The 26616-nt window shown below is 42.0% G+C and overlaps 1 protein-coding gene across 1 annotated transcript; it reads left to right on the top strand.

The window, feature by feature from the left end:
* The first annotated feature begins 3901 nt into the window (after positions 1-3901).
* Positions 3902-26193, top strand: CDH17 (cadherin 17). The gene is made up of 17 exons (XM_030943449.1): positions 3902-3946; positions 6654-6752; positions 7428-7565; positions 9217-9355; positions 10573-10731; positions 11395-11594; positions 13982-14113; positions 14681-14831; positions 15506-15721; positions 16972-17048; positions 18302-18493; positions 19729-19973; positions 21686-21816; positions 22715-22951; positions 24870-24986; positions 25093-25209; positions 26087-26193. Exons 1-17 carry the CDS (start codon positions 3902-3904, stop codon positions 26191-26193), a joined length of 2502 nt encoding a protein of 833 aa, XP_030799309.1.
* Positions 26194-26616: the final 423 nt, after the last annotated feature.

The following is a 26616-nucleotide window of genomic DNA, read 5'->3' as shown; positions in this document are numbered from 1 at the left end:
TGAGTGCATGAGTGAAGGGAGAACACTTGTGCTTTAAAGCATGCTGAAAGTATAGCCTAGAGGTTTTTCCTGGAGAAACAAACACTGATTTTGAGGGAAAAGATCTGAAACACAAATAGAAGGCCTAACTTTTTCCGGAACTGTACACTTTAGAGCTGCAATCAGTTCTAAACACTTCTTTCTTTAGATACATAATTCAGAAAATAATGTACTGCACAAATAATTTAGCAGTGTTCAAGAGCAATCTGACAGACTGAGGAAATTGAAAGCAGAAGTTAGAACCTGGATGAAAAATAACATTTCTCAAGACAACAAAATAAGCCTGTCCAAAACTTCTGAAATAAGCACTATATTAAAAAGTGAGATACAAAAAGCATAACATTTTAAGAACTGCAATTAAAAAAAAAAGTATGTTTTTTTTTCAAATATATTTTATTGATTATTTGTTTTACCATTGTCCTTTACAGCCCAATGGATTTCAGTTCCCCTTACTGCAGGTGTCGTAATGCAGAGACTAGTGGGGACTAGTTCCCTTGAAAGGCTGCAAGCATAAAACAGATGTGAAAGATGGCACAAAGGGAAAGGAATGATTGCATCCATTAGAAGTATCTGGAAAAGGGCAGACAGACTGATTTGCCCAAAGTTACCCAAAGTAAATTTTTAGCAGAGCTCAGACAGAATTTGAACTTTCCAACATGAGGACTGATGAGTTATTTTAGCTCGTCTGGGTCCTTCCCATGAAAGGATCTGCTGTGAAAACAAGCCACCTTTATGTCCAAATTCTTGTCTTCTGAATGTGAATTGTTCCTGCGACTAGGCAAGTAGCACACATGCTCTCCACCCAAGGCCCATGCCCTCTCCTCTCCGCCTTCTCTCCCACAGAAATGCTGTCTTTCCCCTGTGCCTTCAACCCATGCCCTGCATGTTCTTTTCTCACAGCCTGACTGAAAAAAAAATAAGTCAGAAAGAAAATCACAAAGGATGTAAAAAATATTGAAGACTGAATTACCTTGGAGTTACCTTGCTTCCTTACAGGGCTGCTGTTTCATACCACACCTAGTCATTAGAATCAATAATTGTCCTGCAGTTAATGTTTGAGCTGATTGAATCTCTGAGGGCAAGTCTGAGGAACTATAAACTGGATAAGCACAGACAGACAGCACCAACCTGTGCAAAGGTGATTTACACAGCTGAAAGAAAGAAGCATTTTTAGAGCAAAATAAGCTTTTCATGTTACAGGTAAGGGATGATCTAACTGACATTTCACTGAAAGATTTTAAAAGCTGAAGCGGGGGTTTTGCTAGAGGATTTTCAGGCAGTGTTAGGAATTCAACTGTCCCTGTAAAATGGATGACTGCTGTGCTTAGGCTTAGTCTGGTTTATATTTGATTTGGATCAATTTCCTCTGTTTTCTCTTTGCTGAATTTGAACATCTGAAATCAATCAACTAAAGAAAATAATATTTTTTTCCGTGGAACCAAATACTTGTGATTGTTGCTGATCTTTAACCTCCGGGAATATTCTTTGTTCTCTGAATGTTTATTATTGAAAGTTGCTGGAATATTTGTATGATGGTTATCCTAGAGATTTCTCTTCAGTCATGGGAAGCGTGAGGGATTATTAGGGATATAGCACTGAGATGAAGCTAAGAAATGAAGGAGAAAATATGGCTCCAGTCCTCAACCCAGATCTCAAGCTGCTTTTAGTTAAGCTGATGCTATTCTAATCCTGAAACTGCCTGTTACTGAAAACTTTAAAATGAATCTATATATACTGGAACTCTGTTCTGAGTGACAGAGAAGTATGGATTTTGGGGTTTCAGTCCTTGGCAGTGAGATGGTTCATGAGACTTGGTAACAGTTTCCACCCAAAAATAAATGTTCAAGGACTGATCAAAACTTGCAATAGGCACCATAAATGACATGACATGAGGAAATTATGTTTATGTTCAAAGAGAAGGGAACGTCAAAGGCACTTGTCATGAAAACTGTGAAATGGCTGAATTTCCACTGCTGCATTTGGTAGTTGGATCTGGACAGGAGAACCTGGCCCTGACACAGTCACATTTAGCAATTAATTTGCCAGCATTTTCTGTCCCCAAAAGTAAGGTGGGATGTTTCCCCTGAAACGTTCTCCTCCCCCAGTAGGTCTTGCTTCTTCTTTTTTCCCTGAATCCAGACCATGGTACCCCAGACGACCCCATATGGTTTTTTCCCTGTTTTGATGGCCTCCCCCAGTACTTTGAGCTCCCTGGTGTTCCTCCACCGCTGGCTGGCAAAGGGGCACCTCCAGACATGCCTCCTCCAGAGAGACAGACAAAACCCTGCAGGGAGCCCCTGGGCACAGACTGCTGCCTTACAGGATGGAGAGGGAACACCTTGGGCACTCTGTCCCACCTTCTGCCACAAATTAATAAGGAATTTGTTTTTTGAAGTTCCTACATGGCTACTAAGTGCAACAGGAACAGGCCAATATATTCAGGAGCGGGTAGCAGGAGGGGAGGGGAGAGGTTGTATAGGCAGAGGAGCAGAAAGAATTTTCATTGACTGTGTAACCGGAATATCAGCTACAGTTTTGGTTTGAAGTGTCCTTCCAGGAGGTTCAAAGGGTATTCTCCTTCTTTCTGCCCTGCCTGTGCCGCCTCCTCTGGCTCCAGGAGGTCTGTGAAGGACCCACTAAGGAGGCAGCACAGCCAAGCATCTACAGGGGGCTCCATTTCAGCCCTTGTCTTCTGACAAATTTAATGATTTCTCTGATCACTTCTGGTTTCAAAAGCGTGTCATATTATTTTCCAGTACTCACACAGTTATCTCCAGTCCATTGAAAGAGCCCAGTATTTCAAAGGCTGTAATTGCACACACAGTATAACACGGCTCAGAATGGGATTTGGAAGATAAACTCCTGTGGCAGGTCCTAGAATGAGTGCTCAAAAGAACAGCAGTATGGGTAGCAGTTTCTATATTTACAGGTCCCCTTTTTGTTCAGCCATTGAGGAAAGAAAAGAATGGGGGGAAATGGTGTGATGGGAAGCACAAGCAGGAAGGTATCTGGAGGGAACTGTGCCTCCACACTGTGTTCTGCCCACTGGGGGCCTCCTTGGGGCATATCTGTGGGAGGATTCCTGTAGGTGTGAGCCGTGTAACATGAAGCACCACTGAAGATGGCAGCACTATATGCCACCTTCACCTCCTTCCAGAACTGGCCCCATCCTCTTTGTAAAAATCTGGAGGCAGTGAGGAAGTAGGATAGCATTTTGCAAAAGTCATCTAATTTTCAGGAGGATGTAGCATAAACTGTGGAAGTGTGCGCTCAACATTTCTTTGAAATTTGAGGCAGAGAGTGCTCCTTGGACTTTGAAATTTTGTTTCCAGTAGCTATGTAGTTTTAGAGGGTGCAGACGCCTTAGGCTTCCTTTGCCTCTGCAATCTGCAGGAAATTTTTGGAATTTGAATTTTTGGAACTAGAAGACAGACACCTCATGACATTCTCTGCAAGACTTTTGTCCTGTGGTTATAGCATTCCCTGTGAACATCTCATTGCTTTCAGTAAAGCAGAAATGAAAATGACTTTGCAGTACAGAATCATTGTAACGATGTGGCTGCACGGCTTTTTGGTGCAGGTTTCAATCTTTGAGAGCTCTTTGGAAATCTCACATATTGCCTCTCTTGAACCATTAGGCAGAACCTGATGGGCACAGCCTTTCTTGGCAGCCCGGGGGTACCAGTGCTCTCATCTCTCCTGAGCAGTTCTGCAGCTGCTCCCTGGGGACTGACTCCTCAGCTCTCTCCCTGCACCTTCAGGAAAACTCAGCCTTGGTGTGCAAATAACCTGGGACTACTACTCTGTGGGACTAAAGAGACTGTCATCTCTTTGCAGGAGCTGAAGCAAGGTATATTCCAGTATGCTTAAGCTGTGTGGACTTCAATTTCTGCTTCTCATTCACTCGGTGAGTTACAGGTTTTCCTTTGTTTATCTGTGAGCAAACGGCAAAGGTTGCCTGGAGCCTCTGAGCTCTAATCCATGGGTGTGCCAGCCCGCAGGTCAGGCAGCCCTGGTGCCAGCACAGTGGCTGTAACTCTGGGTGTGTCCCCAGCACAGGTGTGTGACCCCCACAGCCAGTTGAGACGACATCTCAGTCATTAGGGGAAAAAAATACTTCAAAAAGCCTAGAAAGCACCAATTTACTTGTTTTCCCCCTTCTACTTCCTCTTCAGATATCACCGTTTCCAATACATGAATTTCATGCTAGAAAAGACTTAAACATACTGCAACAAATCACCAAAGAGTGAAAACATCAGTATCATGAGTTCTGCATTATAATCCATACATGTGCTGACATATTAAGTGTATTCAAAGACATATAATGGCTCATAGCTTAAACTGTGCATGTTATTTTTGTATCCTTATTATTTGATTCCTGTGAATCCCATTTTGGAGGATTTTCTGGAACTGAAATGTATTAATTATGTTCTTTATGGACCTTATGTATTAAATGCAATAGATTGACTGATGTTTGTAAAGGCTACAGCAGTGGTGACTTCTACTTCACAATGGAAATTAACAGAAAAGATTGAAAAAATGCATGAAATTCAAGTTTAATAAAAAAACGCCTCAGAATATGGGGACCTTGAGGGGTGCTACATGAGCACCTCCTTTTCCCTTCCCATTTCACAAGCTGCTGCTTGTGGCAGTCCTGGCCCCTCCATGAAGCCACTCTGCAAGCCTTATAGACATCTTCAGAAGATATACCAATGCATATGGACCAAGAGGTAAAGCCTCTTTCCCTTTCAAGCTCCTGAACAGTGATTCATGTGGTAGAAATATGTTTGGAAATATTTATGGTCCACATAAAGTAATTTTAATCAACAGTACTGGTATCGCTTGCCTCTTTCACAGGCTGCACTTTGAACTTGTTAGGTTTTATAGCATCAGCCTTTGTTCCTCCATAGCAGGGAACATGATAAAGCAAAATCTGTCCATAAAACAGACCCAGGAGCAGCCTCCAGGAGCCAGGCTGTGCCAACCTGTGTAACATGGGAATAGCTGTAGCGGGTCAGATTCAGGGTCCTGATATCTGGTCCCTGGCAAGGCCAGCAGCCAGCATTTTGCAAAAATATTAAAAAGGTAGCGGCAAAGTGCATTTTCCTGGATGCATAACTATCAGATTGCATTTGTTGATATTCTTCTGCTCACACTATTATTCACTAATATCCTTCCCTCTCCTTCCCCAGCTCTCTGCTTTTCCCATTTTCAAAAGGAGTCACAAAGCCTTGTAGGCGAGCGGGACAGCATCTCTGGCTATTATTAAGAACAATGTGGAATTATTGAGACACAACTTGTGACACACACACACAGAGCAGTGTTTTAGGGTGAATTGTGCTGAACTTTGCCGTGTTTTTGTCATAGGCAGAATTAAGTTTTCCCTTGGTAATATGCAGACTGCTTTTCAGTGAGAAACTGAATACCTGTCCCAGCAGCAATAGGATCAAATCCAGAGGAAAAGTCATGCAGCAGAGAACACACACTCAACTCTGTGGTGTGATGGACAGGGTGGCAATGGTACTCTAAATCTGTGAAGAAAAATAAATTAATTTTTTACTATTGAGGAAAAGAAACTTTACTTGTTGAGCCAAATAATGGAGCCCTTATTCTGACAGGCAGACACTCAGTGTTGTCAAGATAGGTGGTGAAGACAGGGAAATTGGGGAATCTTGGTCTTTCCTTTGAAGAAACAGGCTGATTATCTGAACCATAGTGTGAATTGTCTTGTGTGCAAGGCCTGTCCTGAGAGGCTCAATTTTGCTTTGTTTCTTTTGTTTGGAAGCAAGAACAGCCCTGAAATGTTAGGGCAGGAGTGAGGAGGTTTTGGGCACTGGGGAGTGAGGTTAAAAACCTCATAAAAATTTGGCAGTAAAAACCCATGATATTAGGACATTGCTAGCCATTAGGAAGGCAGAGGCTGAGACAGATTTGTGTGACAGATTTGCCATCAGGTAAAAGCCAAAGATCTGAAGGTCACGTTTGCTCTCTCTGTGGTTTGCATTCACATGCAATTGATGTGAAGGCACAGGGCTCAAGTGGCTTGCCCAGATGGCTGTGGCATTAGGGAGGTGCTGTAGGAACCCAGAGAGGGCCACCTAATTCCCATACAAAAAGATTTGATTTATTGGGGAAATTACAAAGGGTGCAGCCACAGCTCCTCCTCATCCCCAGGTGTGATGTTTGATTTCCAGACACACTTGTTTTCACAGGGTTTTGTGCCTCTTGGATGGGTCATGGATGGTCCTGCTGGGGACACAGGGGAGATCCAGCAGTGATTTTATGAATTCCCTTCTGCTCTTAGTCTACTTTAATCTATTTTCTTCTTCTGTTTGCTCTTGAAGGTAGATCCAATCTCATTTAATTATGTAGTGGTCAGAAAAGGGCAGGGCACAAGCCTTTGTTCTCTAATTAATTAATAAATCTCACTGCTTTAAAAAATTATGTACACTAAAGAGCCTGGAGATGTTCAGTGCAAGCCTGGAAGAGTCTCTGCCCTTGTACTGTAGCAAAAGATCTCAAGGAGCCTCAGGGGTGGGGAGCTGCTGTTTGTGTGTGGTGGCAGCAGACATCCCTCATGCGCTTTCTTCCATCCCTCCCTCTCTCTCCCACAGGCCATGTGGCTTAGTCTGGAGGGCCTGAGTGTAACTGGGCCTCTGAAGGACATGGACTTCTCTGTTCAGGAAGGAGGGGGTCCACGCATCCTTCACCAGGTAATCAAGTGTCTCGTGTTATCCACTCTGGTCAAGAGCCCCACAGCCTGCACACAGAGACCACATGTGAAGCGTTGTCTCTGTGCTGGTGGGAAGAACAGTCCCTCAAGAGGATCCAAAATTAATTTTTGATTCCTCTCTCTGGGAATTCAAGAGTCTACATGCAAAGAGCAGGAGACAACCCCCTCTCAAGCACATAATTAAGAGGATATCCTAAGTCAAGGATTAATAAAATCAACATTCCTGGAGAATTTCTTTCCATGTAACTTGTGTCATCATTTTCCTTTGACTCTGAGGTTTTCCTCCCAAAGCCATAACGACAGAAGGACAGATCCAGCTCCCAGGCAAATGAAATGGAGGATGTGTGTCATTTTTTTCCATTCCCATGCTCAGACAAAGCCTGTCCTAAGCAGACATTTGCTTTGGAAACAAACTGCAGTTGGGATTTCTTGCAGCATTCAGGAAGCAATGTGAAAACTCTTCTGCTGAGGATCAGAAAAGAGCAGACTTGTTTGAGCAGACTCTTGGAATATCATTCTCCCAGCCAAACACACTGTTGGCAATAGATTTTAAAAGTCACAAAAGTGTGAAATTATTTTTATTATGGTGAAAATGCTGAAAAAAATGATGATTTTTCCCTCTGTTTTTGGTTTGGTTTTTTTTTTCCCATTGTAGTTCAAACTCGAGCCACCTGCTGTGAGCTTCAGAATATCTGGTGAAAAAGCTGGAATTATTGACATTGAGCCGAGGACAGGCATCCTGTATATCAATGGGTCACTGGACTGGGAGACCAAACAAGTGCACAAGCTGCAGGTAAAAACTCAATAAAAAATAAGAAGGGAGAATATTCACATTCATCCTCTTTGGGTATACGTGGTAGTAAGAGAAATTGGTTGGAATTTGGAATCCTTTATTTTGCCTATGTTTACAGGCAGGTTTTTAATTTTTAATATCAAGATTTGCTGGAAGACATATGGTTTTGTACCTCTCAAAGACTGGACAGGAAAATGCTCCTTAGCAGAGGAAGGCTATGTTCAGAAAACAAAAATTGTGATGCCAAGACAACCCTTTAGCTCTCCTAATATGAGGGGAATCCTTGACTGGAAGTAGAATCTAGCCTCATGAATGAACTTTTCTTGTTATCCCTGAAGGCTGATAGGGTGAATTCTATTTCTGGAGTGGAAAAATGAACTATTGTAATAATTTAGAAAGCTTACAATATACATGGTGACCAACAGAGATTAGCTCACTTGGTTAGAGCATGGTGCTAACAATGCCAGGGTTTGATCCTTGTATGGGCCATTCACTTCAGGGTTGATGAACCTTGTGGCTCGCTTCCAACTTGGAATATTCTGTGACTCTGTGAAACAGTGTGAGTGAAAGACATTTAGGCAGAGAGGCACAGATCTAAGCTCTGTCAGATATCAGCAGAAAGCTGTTGGGCACATGTTGGACTCTAAGAGAGGAAAAGCTTTGTGTGCTTGTCCTGCTATTATACCCTTTTCATGAGGATCTCACTAGTGCAAATGCTGTTGAGTATAGAGCAGTGGATGGGAAGTCTTTGGGTCTCAGCGCATCCTTGTCCTCTTAAACCATGTCAAAAATGGTGCTGTCTTTTTCTGAGGCACTAGCAGTTGAGAAGAGATGATCATGAGAGGATCAGTATCTGAACAGGCAAAGTACATGATGATTTTTTAGCCAGCCTTAGCAGTCTTTCTAAAGTCTGTCACTTCAGGTTTCATGGTTTCACATTCTCAGCTCTAAAGCACCCTTGGACTGGAATTAGAGAGGACAATTTCCTGGCCCCAGAAGTTAATAACTCTAAGCATGTGAATCATTTATAGACAAAAAGTGATCACAGAATGAAAAAGTTATGCTTGGTTAGGCATAAATAATCATGATTTTATCTATTATGTGCAAACAAAATTAAGTGTGACAGATATATACTTGGTGATTTAAAGAAGGCTGGAAAATAAGTCAAATTGTGTGAAAAAAACAGTCATTAGAATTAAGAATTAATTTTTCTTTACTAACCCTTTTATCAGACTATTTTTCTGATTTACATTCATAATAGCAATTAGTTATAAATGCTATATCATGTTGGATTTTCTCCTTGTTTGCTAGAAAGTATATATTGCTGTTTAAAGAAAAACATGAATTGTAAGCTGTGAAAAAATACAAGTAGTCTTCTGAAACTGGAAGTGGGAAATTGTCCTCTGAAAGGTGTCATTAGAAGCAGGAGTGGGTTATTTTGTTTTGTTGGCATTATATACTGTGACAAATTTTTGTTAGGGAGCTACAGTGGCGAATTTGTCCTTGTATGTGGAGCTACCCAGTGGTGGCTCTCACCAGATTTGCATGACAGTAAGAGTGACCTGGCATCTGACACCCTGATATTAATTTATGCCTTTTAACCTGTCTGCATGAAAATATTTACTTGCTGTTCCTTCTTTTTTTGAATCAGGTGGAAAGTCTGGATGAGAATGGAAAGAGAGTTAAAGGTCCATATGCTGTTACAATATATGTGGAGGATATCAATGACAACCCCCCAGAATTTAACCAGACAAAGTACTATGGAGTAGTGAGGCAGAACTCTCGTCCAGGTAATTGTCACCATAATTAAGTATTATCATTAATAGGAAGGTAGGTAAATTAAGCAGGAAGGTAAAGTTGTTGCTATACAAGCTGGAAAAAGATCAGTTTTTCTTCCCACAGGACTGTACAAAGTAGGAATGAAAGCCTCTATAATATAATGAAAGGGCAAAGCGGTGACTGCTATGTGGTGTAAAGGGATGAGTGCAATCAGAAATATTTTTTATTACTTACTCTTTGCAAGTGTCATTTAACAGACAAACATTGCTGCTCTGTCCATTGCTCTGGGGAAAATAAAACCAAACAACAAAACCTTATGGTAGAAGGGGTTTAAAATTTAAAGGCTACCAAAGACTATACAGAAAGAGAAGGCTATGACTATCTGAGTCTTTACATATCAGTGAAAGAAAGTGCCAGGATAGATATGGGATATGTGCTTACCATGAGTGATGCTTCTCAGAACATGGGCTAAACCTTAAGATTTAGAAGAGAGTTTTAGATTATGAATTGCAGTGATCCAGTCCAAAAGTCATGCAAGCATCGAAGAGCAGTAGGTTGAGACTTACATCTTGGAAATAAAACAAAGGACTCATACAGATGGTATTGCTGTGGCTATGGACTCAAGAAGAAACTTTTGCTAAATAACATGCATATAAACCTCCATGGGGTCAGAAATTATTCTGAAACATATTACTGTATATTCTTCAGTGCATCCAAGTCAAAAAGATTTTGAATGCTGCCCTGGTGTGCAAAAGGTAAAAGTTGACTTACATTACTGGGTATTTCCATGTTTTTTTTCACTGTATGATTGTTCTTTTATTGTATCTGTGTCGCAGGTCATGCACCACTTTTATCAAGGTGCTTTGGGTTTAACTGATTTGTGTAAGAACTGCAAAGTGGCCTTAAGGAGAGATCCCAGTGTGCTGAATTCTGGGTTCAGGCACTCTTGTGCGATAGATAGCTCCCTGCTGATTTAACTCTGTCACCTTCTTCACCAACTGGTCACCACACCTGTTGTGATCCTACTAAGCAGAGCTGGTGGAGGGCGGACCTGTGGGATGGTATACAGCAGTGTAACCTCTGCACATGGCTTCCCATGGGAGATGCATTATGGAGCAATGGCAGCTCCCCATAAGTTGCTTTCCTAGTTTGAGAGCTCTGCTTGAATGGATTATGTGTTAAGGTTCAGTCTCTTCTCTTACCACTGTTTCTTCTCCAATCCAAACAGGCAAGCCCTTCATGTATGTCCATGCCACTGACCATGATGATCCTACAACTCTCCATGCACAGCTGTCTTACAGCATTCTCCATCATTTTCCCAACCCTTATGAAGAAATGCTTTTCCAGATTGATAGTGCAACTGGAGCAATCTCACCAAGCAGGAAAGGTATGTAAAAAGATTCTTGATTGCAAAGAGCAAGCATGAGTTCTGGGATATGCATAGGAACAAAACAACAACATGAGGCTGATGCTACATTTTGAATAAATGTAGTCAGTGGGACATACTCCGCTAAAGCCCTAGTTTTGGGGAACTTGTGTTTTGTCCCGTCAAATTCAATGGAAGCTAGCAGAAATGGGGATTGAGATCTGAAAGTACACTGAGAAGAGAGATCCTCTGTCCTTCAGGACTCCGCTATGTCGTATCTTGGAATTAATTCTCTACCATGAAATCTAGAAACCCAAAAGCAGTAACATGAAAAATGCAGAGAAAACTCAGCTGGACAAGTGATCCCAACTGAATTGCAATGATTAGAAACTCCCATCTATTCTGCTGGGCTGAACAAGTGCCTTACTGGGGCTAGGGCTGTTCAGGAATGCCTCTGCACAAAATGAGACCACAGCACAGAGGTCTCATATGATTCCATGCACATGAGGCTATGCTGTTCAGAGAACCCAGAGGAAGTGGCTTGCTGAGGTTTGTCCCAAAGGACCATCTAAGGAGCAAGTCTGAGGCAGTTAAAGAACCATAGTGCATGTAGGAGGCAATGGGCAGATAAACAGCCCCCACAGCCTCTGTGCCATTTCTCTTGACTCTTTGCTCTGTCTTTAGGCTCTTATTACTTGGATCCTCAAAAGCAGGACACCTTCATACTTGTTGTCTCCGTGAAGGACATGGCAGGGACAACAACGAATGCTTTCACCAGCAGTGTTGATGTGATCATCACGGTGAAGGAGAGCCTGTGGAAAGCTCCCCCCACCATCCACATCAAAGAAAACTCAACCCAGGTCCACCCTGTCAACATCAGCAAGGTAGGGTCCTTGACCACACTCCATGAACTTCTCCTTGTACCACACAATTGTTTCCTCACGACTAACTGTGAAGGTGTCCCCACTGCATCCAACACCAGGTTCTTCAGAAGGACTTTGACACCTCCCAGTCATTTTCTTAATATGGCATCCTTTGGAAATGATTGTTAGTGGAGGTCTCATTGATTTTTTGTCAGCACTAAGGTTAATAGTTTGAAGGTGACTGAGATACAGTCAATACAAACACTAGAGTGACTGAACTTTGCCTTTCAGTTTGAGACCAGCATTCAGTTATGGGTCCTCCAGGCTTTGAGCAAACCAAGTGTTTTTTGGAGCTGATTTTGTGGTTAGCTTCTTCCACCTGCAGAAGAGCAGGACAGGGGACCATCTCCTCAACAGCCCTGCTGTGGGCAGTCCCTCACACTCAGGGATGCCTACTGTGACCGGTTTTGTATCATGCAGCACAACTGCTACATCAAAAGTACCTTGAAAGGACTGAAATACCCTCCTTCACATCCTGCATTACCAATATTCCTCTTTTCACAGTTCAAGCACAAAATATTTTGCTGATAACTGCAGACCAATAGCAGTGTGTACATCAGTACATATTAACTAACAGGCCAACAGCCTTTCAGAAATATTTGACTTTGAAAAATGCCTTGGCAATGACATCCCCAATGCTGTCATCCTTTGAACATGGCAGGATTCCATGGATCCTGCTCACAAGAGTAACTGGCTTGGTGCTATTCTTAGTGACAGCCCAAGGAAATCCAGAATGAAAACAGGTAGAAAGAAGACTAACATGTAAAGGTTCACCCATTTTGGGGTCACTTGTATAAACATTTCATGTGGTAGCCAATGTCATGTTGATTCTGCCTAGGGGAAAATGAAATGTAGCTGCTGCTATATAGAACATAAATGTTAATACAGACTCCATTAACTAACCGGTCTGTGTATTTAATTTCATTTTAAATGTGCAGCACCCCAAAAAAGAGCCTTCCTCATGAGCTTTGATGAATGTAAAGTGTGTGCATGCACCTATTTACAGATAGGTACCAGCTATTTGTTTGCGCAGAATCACAGAGCCATAGAATATGCTATATTGGAAGAGACCCATCAGGATCATTGAGTCCAACTTCTGGCCCTGCACAAGACACCCCAAGAGTCACACCATGTGCCTGAGAGCATTGTCCAAGTGCCTCTTGAACTAATGAAGGCTTGCTACTGTGACCACTTCCCTGGGGATCCTGTTTCAGTGCCCAGGAGCCCTCTGGGTGAAAAACCTTTTCTTGATATATCTAACACAGACCTCCCCCAGTTGAGCTTCCTCAAGTCCTGCCCCTGGTCAAGAAAGTGAAGAGATCAGTTCCACCCCTCTGCCTCCCCTCATGAAGATGTTGAGGTCTCCCCTCCGTCTCCTCCAGGCTGAACAAATCAAGTGTCCTCAACTGCTGCTACTAAGGCTTCCCCTCCAAAGCCTTCACCATCCTTGTGGCCTTCCTTTGGACAGTCTCTAATAGCTTAATGTCTTTTTTATAATGTTGTGCCCAAAACTTCACACAATACTCGAGGTGAGGCCACCCCAGTGCAGAGTAGAGCAGAGCAGAGCAGAGCAGAGCAGAGCAGAGCAGAGCAGAGCAGGACAATCCCTTCCCTTGCCCTTCTGGTGATGCTGTCCCTGATGCCCCCCAGGACAGGGTTGGCCCACCTGGCTGCCAGGGCACTACTGGCTCATATTCAACTTTTCACTGACCAGGACCCCCAGGTCCCTTTCTATGGAGCTGCTCTTCAGCCTTTCATTCCCCAGGTTGTCCATACATCCAGGACTGCCCCATTGCAGATGCAGAATCTGTCACTTTGTTAAACTTCATACAGTTGATGATTACCCATCTCTATAATTTATCAAGGTCTTTCTGCAGGGCCTCTCTGTCCTGGAAGGAGTTGGCAGCTCCTTCTAATTTAGTGCTGTTTCATTGTTCCATTTCTCTGAATTAAATAAAACAAAGCAACAGGCAGGAATAGAGAGTGTTAGGAGAGGAAATCATTAGTATCAAGATATTAAAACTAAAATAATGGTTTTTTTCTCATAATCACTCTTTATCTCCACATCACCAAATCCTTTTATAAAAGGGTATGTGTTTGTATCCCATCTGGACAGATGGAGAAACTGTGGCAAAGTGGCTTCAGCACACAATTCAGAAAGCAGAGGTGGATTATCAGTCTGATTTTCTACAGTTCATCCTGAGAGCCCACCAAACTGTTAATTTTCTCGTTTATGAAGCTAACAGAAATGCAGTTGTTTCTGTTTGTGGTCCAGAAATAATCCCTGTTAAATCTCACTCTACACTTCTGACTTCCTATCCTGACTTGTTTTTTTGGTTTTTTTTTAGGTGCAGTCAAATGAACCAGGTGTAATTTATGGCATTTTTGAAAAAGAAAAGCTGCCAAGGCTCCCATTTTCCATCAGTGAGAATGGGGATATTTATGTGACCCAACCATTGGACAGGGAAGAAAAGGATACTGTAAGTCAAAACATAAAGCTTCACTGATGGCAGAGAGCACAGCAGGAAGCTGATTATTGGTGTGGGAGTAAATATGAGAAAGTTCAACAGAAAGGAAGGGGGATGGGGAAGGGGAGAATAGATAAAAGTTTTATTTCTTGTCACTTCTGTTTGGAAATGATGTGATATATGTGAAAGTTCATCCACCTATTATACTGTAAACAGGCTTCAGGTTCTCACCCTAGAGTGGGTCTGGCAGTAGCAATCCCTGCCCACAGCATGTGTACAATGTACAGCATGGACCAGCTCTGGCAGGGCTGTAGGTGCATGAGTAAGAGGTAGGAGGTGGAGTGAAGGAGGTCTGGAGGTTTCAGATCTACTTCATATCTTGGGGACCACAGATTTTAAAATCCTTTGGGAACTCAGCCCTCAGAAGCTAAGGTGTGATGGAAGAGCTCTGATTTAAACAGAGAAAATACTGAGCAAACTCATGAGAGGATATTTCATATTCCTGTAGTTACATACTAAAATGCAAAATATTGTCACAGCGGACATTCAAACCATCTAATTGCTATATTCTTGTTGCAGTATACATTCTATGTGGTGTCAAAAGATAACACAGGAGAACTGGTGGACAAGCCTTTGCAAATTCACATTATTGTGGAAGACATCAATGACAATCCCCCTGTGTGTCAGCAGGACCTGACCGTAATTGAAGTTCAAGAAAATGAAAAGGGAGGTAAGAAAAGAACTTCTGTTAATTTATACATCTCATTGTATTCCTGTTGTTTCCAGCTATGTGTGAATGATCCCAAAGATTAAAACACGGCTGTCCCAGGGAAATGTTTTCCTGTGCAAATAGCCCTCCTGTTCTCCCTTCAATAATTCCTATGGAAAGGATTTCAAGAACCTGAGAAGGACAGACCCAAAACACCTACTTTAAAAATGCTGTTTTATTTAAAATATAAAACTGCATTTTCCCACAACCACAGATTTGGATAACTGCTTAGACTGTGTAAAGAAAAACACCTCTTTTATTACCAACACAAGAAATACTGTTCTTAAAGTGGTATGAGCCCATTTTGCTTCATCCAGCTGCAGCTCCAGCATAAAGCCTCTGATTTTAATGGAACATTACCAAAATCTTCCAATGTCTTGACATCAGTTATTTGGTTTCAGGACTGAAAAGTCTGTTGTTACAGTCTTTTGGACTGCCCTGACTCCAAACCAGTATGTTGGGAGGCTAAAGCAAAAACTCTCAGAAGTGAAAGATTGCATGTCCATTGAAGTGTTTTCCATACAGCTTTATTGACCGTCTACTCCTTGCACTGGCATCAGTGTTGTCACCGTGCACTTCTGTGGAGATATGGAGCCACTGCACTGTGTCTGATTCCCATCTCTGCTCTGCTACAGGGAGTAATATTGGCACCGTGTTTGCTACGGACATGGATGAGAAGGACAGCCTTAACTCTCGTCTGCATTTCCAAATCCAGAGTCAGGAACCTGAATTCCCCTCACAGAATCTCTTCTATATTCAGCAAGACACCGGGACTTTGCAGTTAACTGGCCGTTCCTTAAGCAAGCGTGAATCAGCCAAGTATTTCTTGAAGGTCCTGGTGACAGATCCACGTAAGTAATGCCTGCTGTTACACATTGGAATAACTCTGTCCACCCGGGCAGGACTTGTGTTCAGTGTCTAAGGGAGGTGGGGAGACAAGGAGGATTTGCTGAATAGGCAGTAGCACTGAGAGCTGTCTTGCTCTGGCATGGTACTTGTCCTGTTCTCGAGATGCAGGGAGATGAATCATGATTCATAATGCAAGCATGGAAGAGAACCAGCTCTAGGACAGAGTGTGGCTAAATTGGGAAGCTTGTTAACAAGTACTTCAGAAAGAGATTTCCTTCCGCAGGGGGAAAAAATGAAGAAATCATGATTGTGGTTTTCCCCCAGATCTTTCAAAGGGACTTAACTGGAAAAAAAATAAATCAAGAAATTAAACACAGCTGCTCAGACAGTCCAGATAATATTTTAAAACATTAAGAGAATATTAAGCTGAAAAAAACGTCAAAAATTATGTTGCCCCTTATGTAAATTGTCATGAGTCCTTTGTGATTCACTGAATGGAAAGCAAATCAAACTTCATACCAAAGCTTAAAACTTTGTGCTGGAATCCCTACAGTCAGGCAAAACTTGTGCATGAAGAAATGGCATGGAAATGAAATGGTCTGTAAATGAAATGGCATCATTTTGGCAGATGATGGAAAATCTTCCAGAAGGAGGAAGCTGGTGATTTGTCTTGAATGCTTATTTGAATTCCATCCAAAAAATGTTGTTTAGAATTTTCCTTAACTTTCAGCTCATGAGGCATGTTCGTAAAACACTAAAATCCATCTATATATGGATATATTATGCTTCTAAAATTACAACCTGCCATTGTTTTGGGTGCCCCTGCTCAGGTAGTGATTAGATTTACATGAATCTGAAGCCTGCCTGTAACAAAACTGGGGGTGCTACCTGATGACCAAGACAACAAGGAAGTGTTAACAGTCCAGGGCTTACTTTTTTGACATGGAAAAGTTATACTGAGACAGCTAGCACAATTCATAGCTATCATCATCCTGGTAAACAGATATGGTTTTAAAAAGTGAGGGAAATGAAACAGGGTGGGACAGTGCTGGAGAAATGGGGAAGATCAATGGTAAGATAGAGAGTGAGGTTGTCATTGACTAAGAGATATCTGAGGTAAGTGCTTCTCTCAATTTAGTGCTTAGATTGGGCAATCTGGCAATGTTCACTTTTGCTCACAGTGAACCCTTCTGGAGGAGAGTTATTTTTGGCAGAAAGGCTGGTGTGACATTGTTTGTCTCTTCCCATGCAGAATTCGAAACAATCTGTAATGTGGAAGTACACGTCATCGACATCAATGATCAAATTCCCATCTTTAAAAATTCAGATGTGAGTATTTTTAAGACCATTTTGGATGCTTCAATAACTTTTGACAAGGGTTTGATCATACCTTCAATGTCTATAGGATGTCAGCAGGAAACTAGCCATTTACAGACAAAGTAACAGAGTAACTACTAGTAAAAATAAAGGTAAAATATTGCTGTAAGTCTGCATATAAGCTCTATCTAGACAGTGAGCAATGGGACAGATTAAGAGCTAATTATGAAATTTAAGGTAATTTGTTCAGTGGAGAACTGTGTACAGAAAGAAATTTTTCTATTAAAGTAGTTTATTCCAGAAATGCAAGTTCTGAAGGGAAAGGGGGAAGAAAAGGCTTTAAAATTAATCAAACAGCTAAATGGAAAAAAAAGCTGGTGTCTCCCAAGTACCTTTCTAAACACAGCACTAGTGTACCCAAAACAGCCAGAAGATGAATGGGAATCAAAAGTCCTATGTGGTTTGGCCAGAAACAGTGGTCCTGATTCCAGGATGGGTGTCAGGCTCCTACCTTTTCTCTGGTGGAGGTGCTGGCATCTGGCAGAGACCTGCAGACATTTCATGACTTCTGCCTGATGGCCCAAGCCTCCTGGCAGACACTGGAGCGGCTGAAGTACTTACACAGAGGTGTCCCAGCAACTGCCACTCCTGCAGGCCATGTAGGTGGTGGGCTCAGGAGAGCTGTCTGGCCTGTCAGGCACAGTTTTCCTTTCAGGAAAGCTGTGTTGAGTTTTGGGCCTTGCACACTGTATTGCCCATCTCAGTTGATGGCAAGGTCAGCACAGTCTCGTGCAGACAAGGCGCCTGCAGAGCAGGTTTTACACCATCTCACCTCAAGGTCACGGTCCAGGACCTGGTCTCCAGGTGAGGCTTCTGGGCAAGGGCACACATTAAACAGTCAGAGGAGTTGGGATGCCAATGTGGCAACAACCTATGGTGCATGAAGCAATCAAATATTTAACAAGGAGTGGCCAGGGTGCTCACAGGGTACAGAGAAGCTGTACTATCCCTTCCGCATGATCGTGGGCTGGTTTTTACAGTGGACTGGTGCTGTACTAGCGGCACTGACATAGATCCCATTACCTACCATAAATGTGTGGCCAAAGAGCCTCCCTCCTTTGTGCAGCTGCTGTGGGTTAAAATAAATCCACACATGTGGGTCACAAGCTTGTGGTTGTGCTGAAATTCTTATCCACAAATGGTTGTGCTGAAGTTCTTCTCCACAAATGGTATGTCATGTTTCAATGACACCTCTCTCTCTTCAGTATGGCAGTGTGACTCTGGCAGAAGATATCCCAATAGGAAGTGTGATATTAGAAATTGAAGCAACTGATGGAGATGAGCCTGCCACAGGGAGCTCCCTCATCGTTTACCAAGTGAAGGAAGGTGATCCAAACAACACGTTCACCATAGAGACAGACTCCGAAACAAACCGAGGGTTCATCAGGATTGGCAAGGTGAATAGATGAATTTTATTCTTCTCCTTTAGTGTTACTTATTTGTTATACACAGTTACTGCCCTGGTAAAGATTTGAATTATTTGTGAGGAGGTGAGGACTGGTGGTGGGTTGGGGACACCCTAAGCATGGTGCAGTCTGCAGGAGCCTCCACTTTTGGACTCAGGCTCTGTGTCTGTGCAGTGCTCACACATACACCTATCCTCCTGCCTTTGCTGTGCCCTCACCACCACCAGCAGCTCCCTCCACAGACTCTGCTGCTGGCTGCTTCTCCAGAAGAGCAGATTCTGGCCAATGAAGTAGGTCTTTATGCACCGTAATGATAAAAAATTTACATTATTTGAGTGATTTTGCAGCAGCATTTCTGGACAAGAGAAAGCCAGCTAATGCTTCCACGGCTGTGGTGGTAGTGGTGGGCTGTGAAGGGGCAGATTCTCCTCCCTGCAGTTGCTCTGGCCTTTGCAAAGCAAAGGGCAAGTGTAGCCAGCATGTCTCAATGTCAGCATGGGGACGCAGTTTGTTCCTGATGAGGGGAACATTAACTGTGACCAAGCCAAGGACAGCATGTGCTGCAGTAGGTGACACAGCCCATATCCTGAATGCTGGAGACAGGAATATAAGGAACACTTTTTGCTGCATCCATGTATTTCAATAACAAAATTACTCTCCCTTTGAAGTTAACCTTCTCAAAGGTGCTTGGACTATGGCTCCAGAAAGCTGCCATTAATTTTCCAAGGGGTGCCATATTGTGTGCCTCCAGCTCGTGTGCTACCACCAGGCCAAGTGCAGGCAGAGGCAGCGTTTGGTGAACCATCTTCAACATCAGCATCAGCCTCAGCCTCAGCCTCCTTTTTTCCCAAGGAGGCAGCTGTGAGAAACTCTGTGGTGTAACAACCCTTGCATGACTTTTGGCACCCGGAGGTCGTTTGAGGCCTTCTCATACAGAGCTATAAATACTATTTCTGTAAACAGGATATTGTTATTAAACTTAGTTGGGCAGGTGGCAACATTATTAGAAAATGCAGTTGCTGAGGAGGCCTCTAAACAGCCATATGGTTTCATTTAAACGGAACACTCCCAGTGTAATTTTCTCCTGTCAGCTCTCCTTTATTTTGCCTGCATTTGGGATGCAATCTCCTCCTTGAGAAAAGGGGGACATTTTAGTTTCTCATTGGAGCTCCCCACAGCAGCAGAGCCATTGCTTCACAAACCCTTTTTTTCCCTAATTCGTCCAGGCTCTTGATTTTGAAACAATGCCTGTGTACAACCTGGTGATCAACGCCACAAACCCCGAGCCGCTGGTGGAAGGCGTGGAGTACAACGCGAGCTCTCTCACCAAGTTAAAAGTTTCTGTGACAAATGTGGATGAGCCACCTGCTTTCCGGAAGCCATTTTACAAAACAGAGGTGTCTGAAGACATTCCTGTCAATACCTTGCTCATGACGGTGGAGGCCTATGATCCTGAAGGGGATTCTGTACGGTAAAAAAGAGTGACTGTGATTAATTAATTGAATTTAGGGTTTCAAAAATGGTTCTAAAGGACATGCAAGGAAAATATGCCCAATACTTGGCATGTGGAACAATATTGTTTTTATAGAACTCCTATCTCCTAGTAGAAGGTGGATGTGTGGTGGGGTAGGGGCCAGCAACACACCTGCAACTGGGTGGTACTTTTCTGACCAGATTTGTCTCTGTACTGTAACAAACATCAGCCTTGAAACAGGAAACCACAAGGGAAGCAGGCTAATTTATATCTCCAGGAGAAAGGTAGAGCTGGACTGAGAATAACAAGGTTCCATGTCCATAATGCCTTTATCAAAAAAAATAAGGCATATACTGTGTACCCCTGAACCAGTAGGAGAGTAGCTGCTTTTCACATCACACAGGAAGCAACCAAAATGCACAACCTCAAGTCTACAACTGAAAAAGAATTAATTTTCTTTCCTAGCTGTCAGAGATGACACATCTCTTTCTGTTGTGGATGCAAAGCTCTGTGCAAGACAACTCCTGTGCCGTGTTGCATGGTGTAAATGTACCTTACACAGCAGAGTCAGATAGAGGAGTTATTTGTGACTTTTGCTGTACAATTCCCAGCTGGAATGCTGAACAGATCAACTCAAAATAAACAGTTCTTGAAATTTAACTGAAATTTAGCAAAACACCAAGTGGTTAATAGAGTTGCACAATGTGACTCTTAGGCCTCCTGTGGGTTCTTATTCCCAGAGATTTCTCATCTGGCTTTCTACTTGTCCCTAACTTTTGGGAACTTATCATGTTTGGCCTTCTGTCAAGCTAGTTTGAAAGGCAGCCACATAGTCCAGAAGCTCTGGGGGATGATGACAGAGACATATGACAGGAATTTAGCTATACATAAACCACATTTCTGCTAAAAATAGGTTAAAGGGCATAAAATAAAAAGTATGAAAAGTAGAAGATGTACAAGCATGCTGTTTCTAGTGTAAAGGATACTGAAAGAACAAAAACATTGAATGAGAAGGTCTGGTCACTTCTATTCAAGCAAGTTTCTGTGCTTTAACTGGGTCATATGTTCATGGTTAAATTTGTGTAAGTAAATACCCAGGGGCCTTGGTGATTTTTCAAACAATGATATAAACGCAATTATGTGGTGATGCTTAAAGCACATTCTGTTCCAAGGCTGCCCCAATGGAAGTAACAGGCTGCTCCAGACTGCCAGAAGATAATCACCATGGTTCTCCTTGGGGTCCTGGTCCCTCCTCAATCCACAGAAGGGTTCCTGGCTGCACTGGCCCCTCTGTCCCCCAGCCCTTGGCTTGTGGCCCCATCAAAACCAGCACGTGGGAGATGTGATGGGGTGAGAGGGACATGGGGTTTGGACAAATCATACTTCTGGACTAAAAGCTCAGTGCCATCCCAGGTTCCCCATTTAGAAGGAAAGTGGAATTGCAAGCACACAGGCTACAGCAGAGATGGCATTTCTGTAGTTCTGCTCTCACTCTTATTCTGGATGATTTTGCCCTCACTTCCTCTGTCTATGTCTCCTGGTTGGCTGTAGTATTGTAGTACTGCAACTCTTCCAAGAACCCTCTCTTTGAGTACAACTGTAATCAAGCTTCTTACATAAAGTCAACAAAGAAGTATGGGCTTAGTTGGAATTTTTTCCCAATTTGGAACAGTATATATGATTTTTTTCCCCCCTATTTCTTTCCAAAGATACTCCTTGGAAGGTGACGTGAGGAAATGGCTGAGAATTGATTCAGCCACTGGGCAGGTATACACTGCTTCCCCTTTGGATCGAGAAACTGAAGAAGTATACTCAATAGAGGTTGTTGTATCAGAGCTAAGTAAGTGATGAAACAACTAAACATACACACAGAGGAATCCCCTGTCCTTACTCTTTTATGAGGAATTATCATACCTACCATGACTAAACCCATGAAAAGTACTGGAACATGTAATCTCAGATATACATCCTGTGGTGTATCCTTAGAAGTATATATTTCTTAAGAATTTAAATTTCCTGAAGAACTCTTGATGCTGTTCATAACAAGGATTTAAAATAGCTTTCATGAAGTTGGGTATGGTCTTATATTTGCTTGAACCACATGGCATATAGAGAAGATTCAAATTTTTTCACTGTTTTCAGTATCAATATTTTCTGCTGCTTTTTTCTCTAGAGCTTTGAAGATTTTAGTCTTTCTCCTACGTATGGTTAGGCTTCCTGAAAACATACCCAAAGAGTAGTTTGTAACCTTCTACAGAATTTCATTTTGTTGTAATTAAAATGAATACTCTGTCAGGTCTGAAATGTATTAGGACCTCTAGTTCCAGCCATTAAATCTTTCCATTTTGGCTTCTGTTTTCTGTATATAGAAGAGGGGTGGGAAACTCAAGGCATTTCATGCTTAAGAGTGCTACAAAGAGCACTGGTCACTTGGGATGTGACTGCTTGCCAGACATGATGGATATGACAGATTACTAGATAAGATCTGCCTCCTTTCCCTTGCTAGGGTTCTGTAGCTAGCAAGAGCTGGTGGTAAATAAACAATGATCATTAAAAAGTAGTGGCAGCTACCACAAATCCATCAGGACCTCCTGAGACACTGCTTCTGCCACCTTTAGACAGAACACCACCTTTCACTGCCTATCTGATGGTGTATCTCTGTGATAGCTGCAAATGCAACAGCCCAGAGTGTAAATCCAAGATGTGCATGTAACTTTGCATTCTGTTTAACTCGACAGATAATGCAGCTCAGAAATCCAAAGTGTTCTTGACTCTACACTTACGTGATGTGAATGACAACTACCCACAAATAGCTATGGATTATCCTACTTTCTTCTGCTACCCAGTCAGTGGAAGAGAGAGAACTCTCATTCAAGCTACTGATGCTGATGAACAATTATTTTATTCAAAATTTACTTTTTCCCTTGCGGATGAGATGAATGCAAGAAATAATTGGGAAATCTCAAAATTCAATGGTAAGCTAATTCAGCTGTTCTTACAATGATATGGGACTCACTTGGTACTCTGGTGAATATGAATAATTACAGAATTCCTTTTCACTGTTATTATTGCATAACCAGTGTTCTGTGTAGAAAAAAAATTGGGTTGTTGAGAACACCAAAGTCATTAATTATTTTTTGCAAGAGGTAAAACCCAGTATGTTGCAAGCTATAATTTCATGAGTATTTTTGAGGGAAGAAGCATGTAAGTATGAAATATATGTGTGTTTAACGAACACAATTCACTACTGAAAAAGAAATAGAGCAGTTTGCAAACTGTACATTTCTGATATTTCATGCAGAAGGAAGTTCTGCCTCACAAAGTGAATGGAGCTTTTTGAAGGGGACAGTAAGCACATGAATAAGTGCTCGGCTGATAGAGTCTGTCTGAATTAATAAAACATTTTGATGAATTGTCCCACTACAGAAAGCTGGGTTGCCATAAATTTAAAGTTTTGAAAGAATAAATAATAATTTAAAATTCAGGACTTGGAGTAAACAGTCAGCTCTTGCAGTGAAGGGAGTTCATGTGTGGTTTTCCAAAGGTTTTTTGCTGGGATCTGCATAACTCAACACATATGGATGTGCAATGAGGAGGCAAAGTTTACTCATTATACCAAGTTATTTGAATAGAAACCAAGTGTGAAGAATTTCAGAACATTCTTCCAAGACTGAGTTGGTTGAACAATAGAATTCAGAGGTGCTAGTGAGCCCTGGACTCCCAAATTCACTTTTGAAATCATGGGTGCTGAGCTGGCCATTATGAATCAGGAAGGAGAACTGTAAGCCGTTCCATGGAAATGTGAGATCAGCAGTATTCAAATAATCAGGTCAAATATTGTGGATTACCAGGAAACAAAGAGAGAGGAAACTGGAGGACTTCATTATGCCCCTGCATAAATCCATAATTTCTTCAGGCTTTGAACTCCAGTCTCTCTATCTCTATCATAAATATGCAGTATAACTGGAAACAGGTTTAGATAGGGTGACAAGGATAATCAGAGTTATAGAATGGCCTGATATAAGGAAGTGTATATAAGGAAGGAGCAGCAAAGTAAGCTACTACTTTAATCTTGGAAGAGAGTAGGGAAAGAACGCAATAGAGAGATATAAAATTATGAATGCTGTGGTCAGGGTGGCCAAGGTTCATCCTTTGCTCTCTCTTCCGGTGCAAAAACCTGGGACCCTCAAGTGAAGCTTGTGGAATTATTTACAGTGCAGATAGAATGAGGAGGTAGCTGACTTGGGAACTTGCTATCACAGGGCGTTGTCTGTGCAGAAATTTTCTAGAAGTTCAAAGCAAGAAATTACATCTTGCTCAAGAAGTCCTTGAGCTGAAAATGTTTAAAGGGTGAGAGGGAGGAGGAAATAAAATACATGCTTTCTTTTTCATCGTAATCTCCATTTATTCTGAAGACAAGATACTTACATCAATAGACTTTTGATCTGATCCGAATGGCTGGTTTTACCTTTTCCAGTTTTTAAAGAGTCTTAGATGTAACGGTGTAAGTTCACTAGAAGGATGGTCTGTCCTACATTTCCTTGGGAACAATTTAAGCTGCTTGTGGTCTCTATGAGTGTAGGGGACTACTCCAGGTTTAGATGGGATGTTATCAATGTAGCACTACCCAAGATCAGATTTGGCCTGGTGTAGAAATTAGGAAGGAAATTTTATAGTCATATTATGATGAAGGCCAGACTAGGCTTCTAGGTATTCCCTTTTTACTTAGTGTCTGCAAACCAATGAGATCCTGGAAGACATTGAGGAAAACAGGAATTACTATAATGTGCAAAGCAGCCTTAAAAAAAAAAAAAAGAACATTTGCAGCTGGTATGAATGTTGAACTAACTTTCTTTCTTGTGCTGACATGAATGTCCCATTTCCTACTTACAGCTACTCATGCTTTCCTGTCCCTGAAACATGCTAACTTTGAAGAGAAGGTGTATGATGTTCCAATAATACTTAATGACAATGGAAAACCACCTTTGGAAAACAAAGTGAATCTTAAAGGTATTCTATGCACACAATTATTACCTTCAAGAGAGCAGTTACATTTATAAATAACCAAATGTGACTACTAAACTTCTCATTAACCTCATGGCATTTCCTTTTGCAGTAAGCATCTGCAAGTGTTCCAGTGAAAATTCATGTTTTATCGAAATAGACCGTCAGCACTCCTGGCCAACCGCTGGGCAGGCAATTGGGATTCTGCTTGCAGTCCTGATCGTCATTGGTAAGTCACTTCTTCCTGGCTGATTTGAAGGCAGACTGAGATATGATGATGCTGCTGCATTTCTGACATGAAGTCACTTGTTGGGTGAAGACTTGTCAAGCATGTTGCAGAATGAGTGAAAGAGGGAAGATCCCATGATTGTGTATCGTGATGGCTGCAAACTTCTAAGGTTTTGGTTGTAAGAAAAATGTCCAATGGCACAACAACCAGCTGGGACAGAAGAAACTGCTGAACCTCTAGTATAGTGTCATTTCATTGCTACTTACTGCCCTTTGCCTGTCAGGGAGGGGCTTTGAGTTTTGTCTTGGGCATCCAGATTATAGTGAAAATAGTGAAGCTTCCTACTTATAGTATCTGTACCTGTAGCTTATAGTCATCATTTTATTCTCCTATTTCAGCTTTGCAGGTTTACATCTTTCATATTCATTCTAACACTGATAAAGAGGAAATAAATTTATATACAGTATAACGAGCTCATCATGATTTTAAAAGATCAAATGATGCTATATATATGTGTGTGTGTATATATATATATATATATATATATATAAATGAGGGACTGCATCTCAAGACAAACATACAAATCCCTGCTCATTGAGGGGGGGGGGCTAAAATAGACACTTTGCCATCTGGTCAGACCCTAGAGGAAAAGTTTTCCTTTGGGGGAAGGCCTCTGAACCCCAAGGCATCTGATCCTGCCCAGCACTGCCTTGGGTTGATGCTCTTGGTCCCATGCTGCATGGTCCTTCCTCCAAGCTGCTTCTGCTCAAGAGGTAAAGCACTGTGGATATTACAGGGCAGTGTCATGGCCCTTGCTGGAACATCTTTTCAGAAAGTTTACTCTTCCCTTTACAGACAAACATTCTCTGTTTTTCAGGTGCCATTTTAGCGGGTGTGTTTTGGCACATGAGATACAAAGAGAAAAATGAAAAGAGCCATCCCAAAGATGCAAAAGATAATGCTGAACTCAACAGACTGACTTAATGACTGTTTCATCAAGAGACAAAACCACCCTTTGGGTTTAGAATGAGTGAACTGTGAAGCTTCCAAAGCCCAGAGATGTACTATCACAAACACAACCATGCAAAAGTAGACTCCCGGGGGTTTGGCCTCACTTTTGTACATAATACTATTTAGTCACAAAACATAAAACATATGTAACCTTTAACAGCAGCCATTAATAAGCTTATCAGCTTTGACTAAAGTGTTAACTCATGACAGCACCAAATGCTGAGCTCCTTCAGGGATCTATACAGGGGACCAGTCTCCTTCATCTGACAGCTGAAGTAAATATGGACTCTACAGCGGACTACATTTTGTTGACCTGCACATATTTGTCTCTTTCCAATTCTGTAAGTCACTGAACAGCAGACTGGGGAATAGTCCTGTGCTACATTTGAAGATACT

The sequence above is a fragment of the Camarhynchus parvulus genome, chromosome 2 (assembly GCF_901933205.1).
Source record: "Camarhynchus parvulus chromosome 2, STF_HiC, whole genome shotgun sequence".
NCBI lineage: Eukaryota > Metazoa > Chordata > Aves > Passeriformes > Thraupidae > Camarhynchus > Camarhynchus parvulus.
This window is presented reverse-complemented; position numbering and strand designations above follow the sequence as displayed.

Bases quoted from the DNA above. Each gene is read 5' to 3' on its own strand.
- CDH17 (XM_030943449.1), top strand. From the start codon at position 3,902: ATGCTTAAGCTGTGTGGACTTCAATTTCTGCTTCTCATTCACTCG. The intron at 9,356-10,572 runs GTAATTGTCACC...CAATCCAAACAG, and splicing joins GAGGCAGAACTCTCGTCCAG to GCAAGCCCTTCATGTATGTC. The intron at 14,832-15,505 runs GTAAGAAAAGAA...GCTCTGCTACAG, and splicing joins TCAAGAAAATGAAAAGGGAG to GGAGTAATATTGGCACCGTG.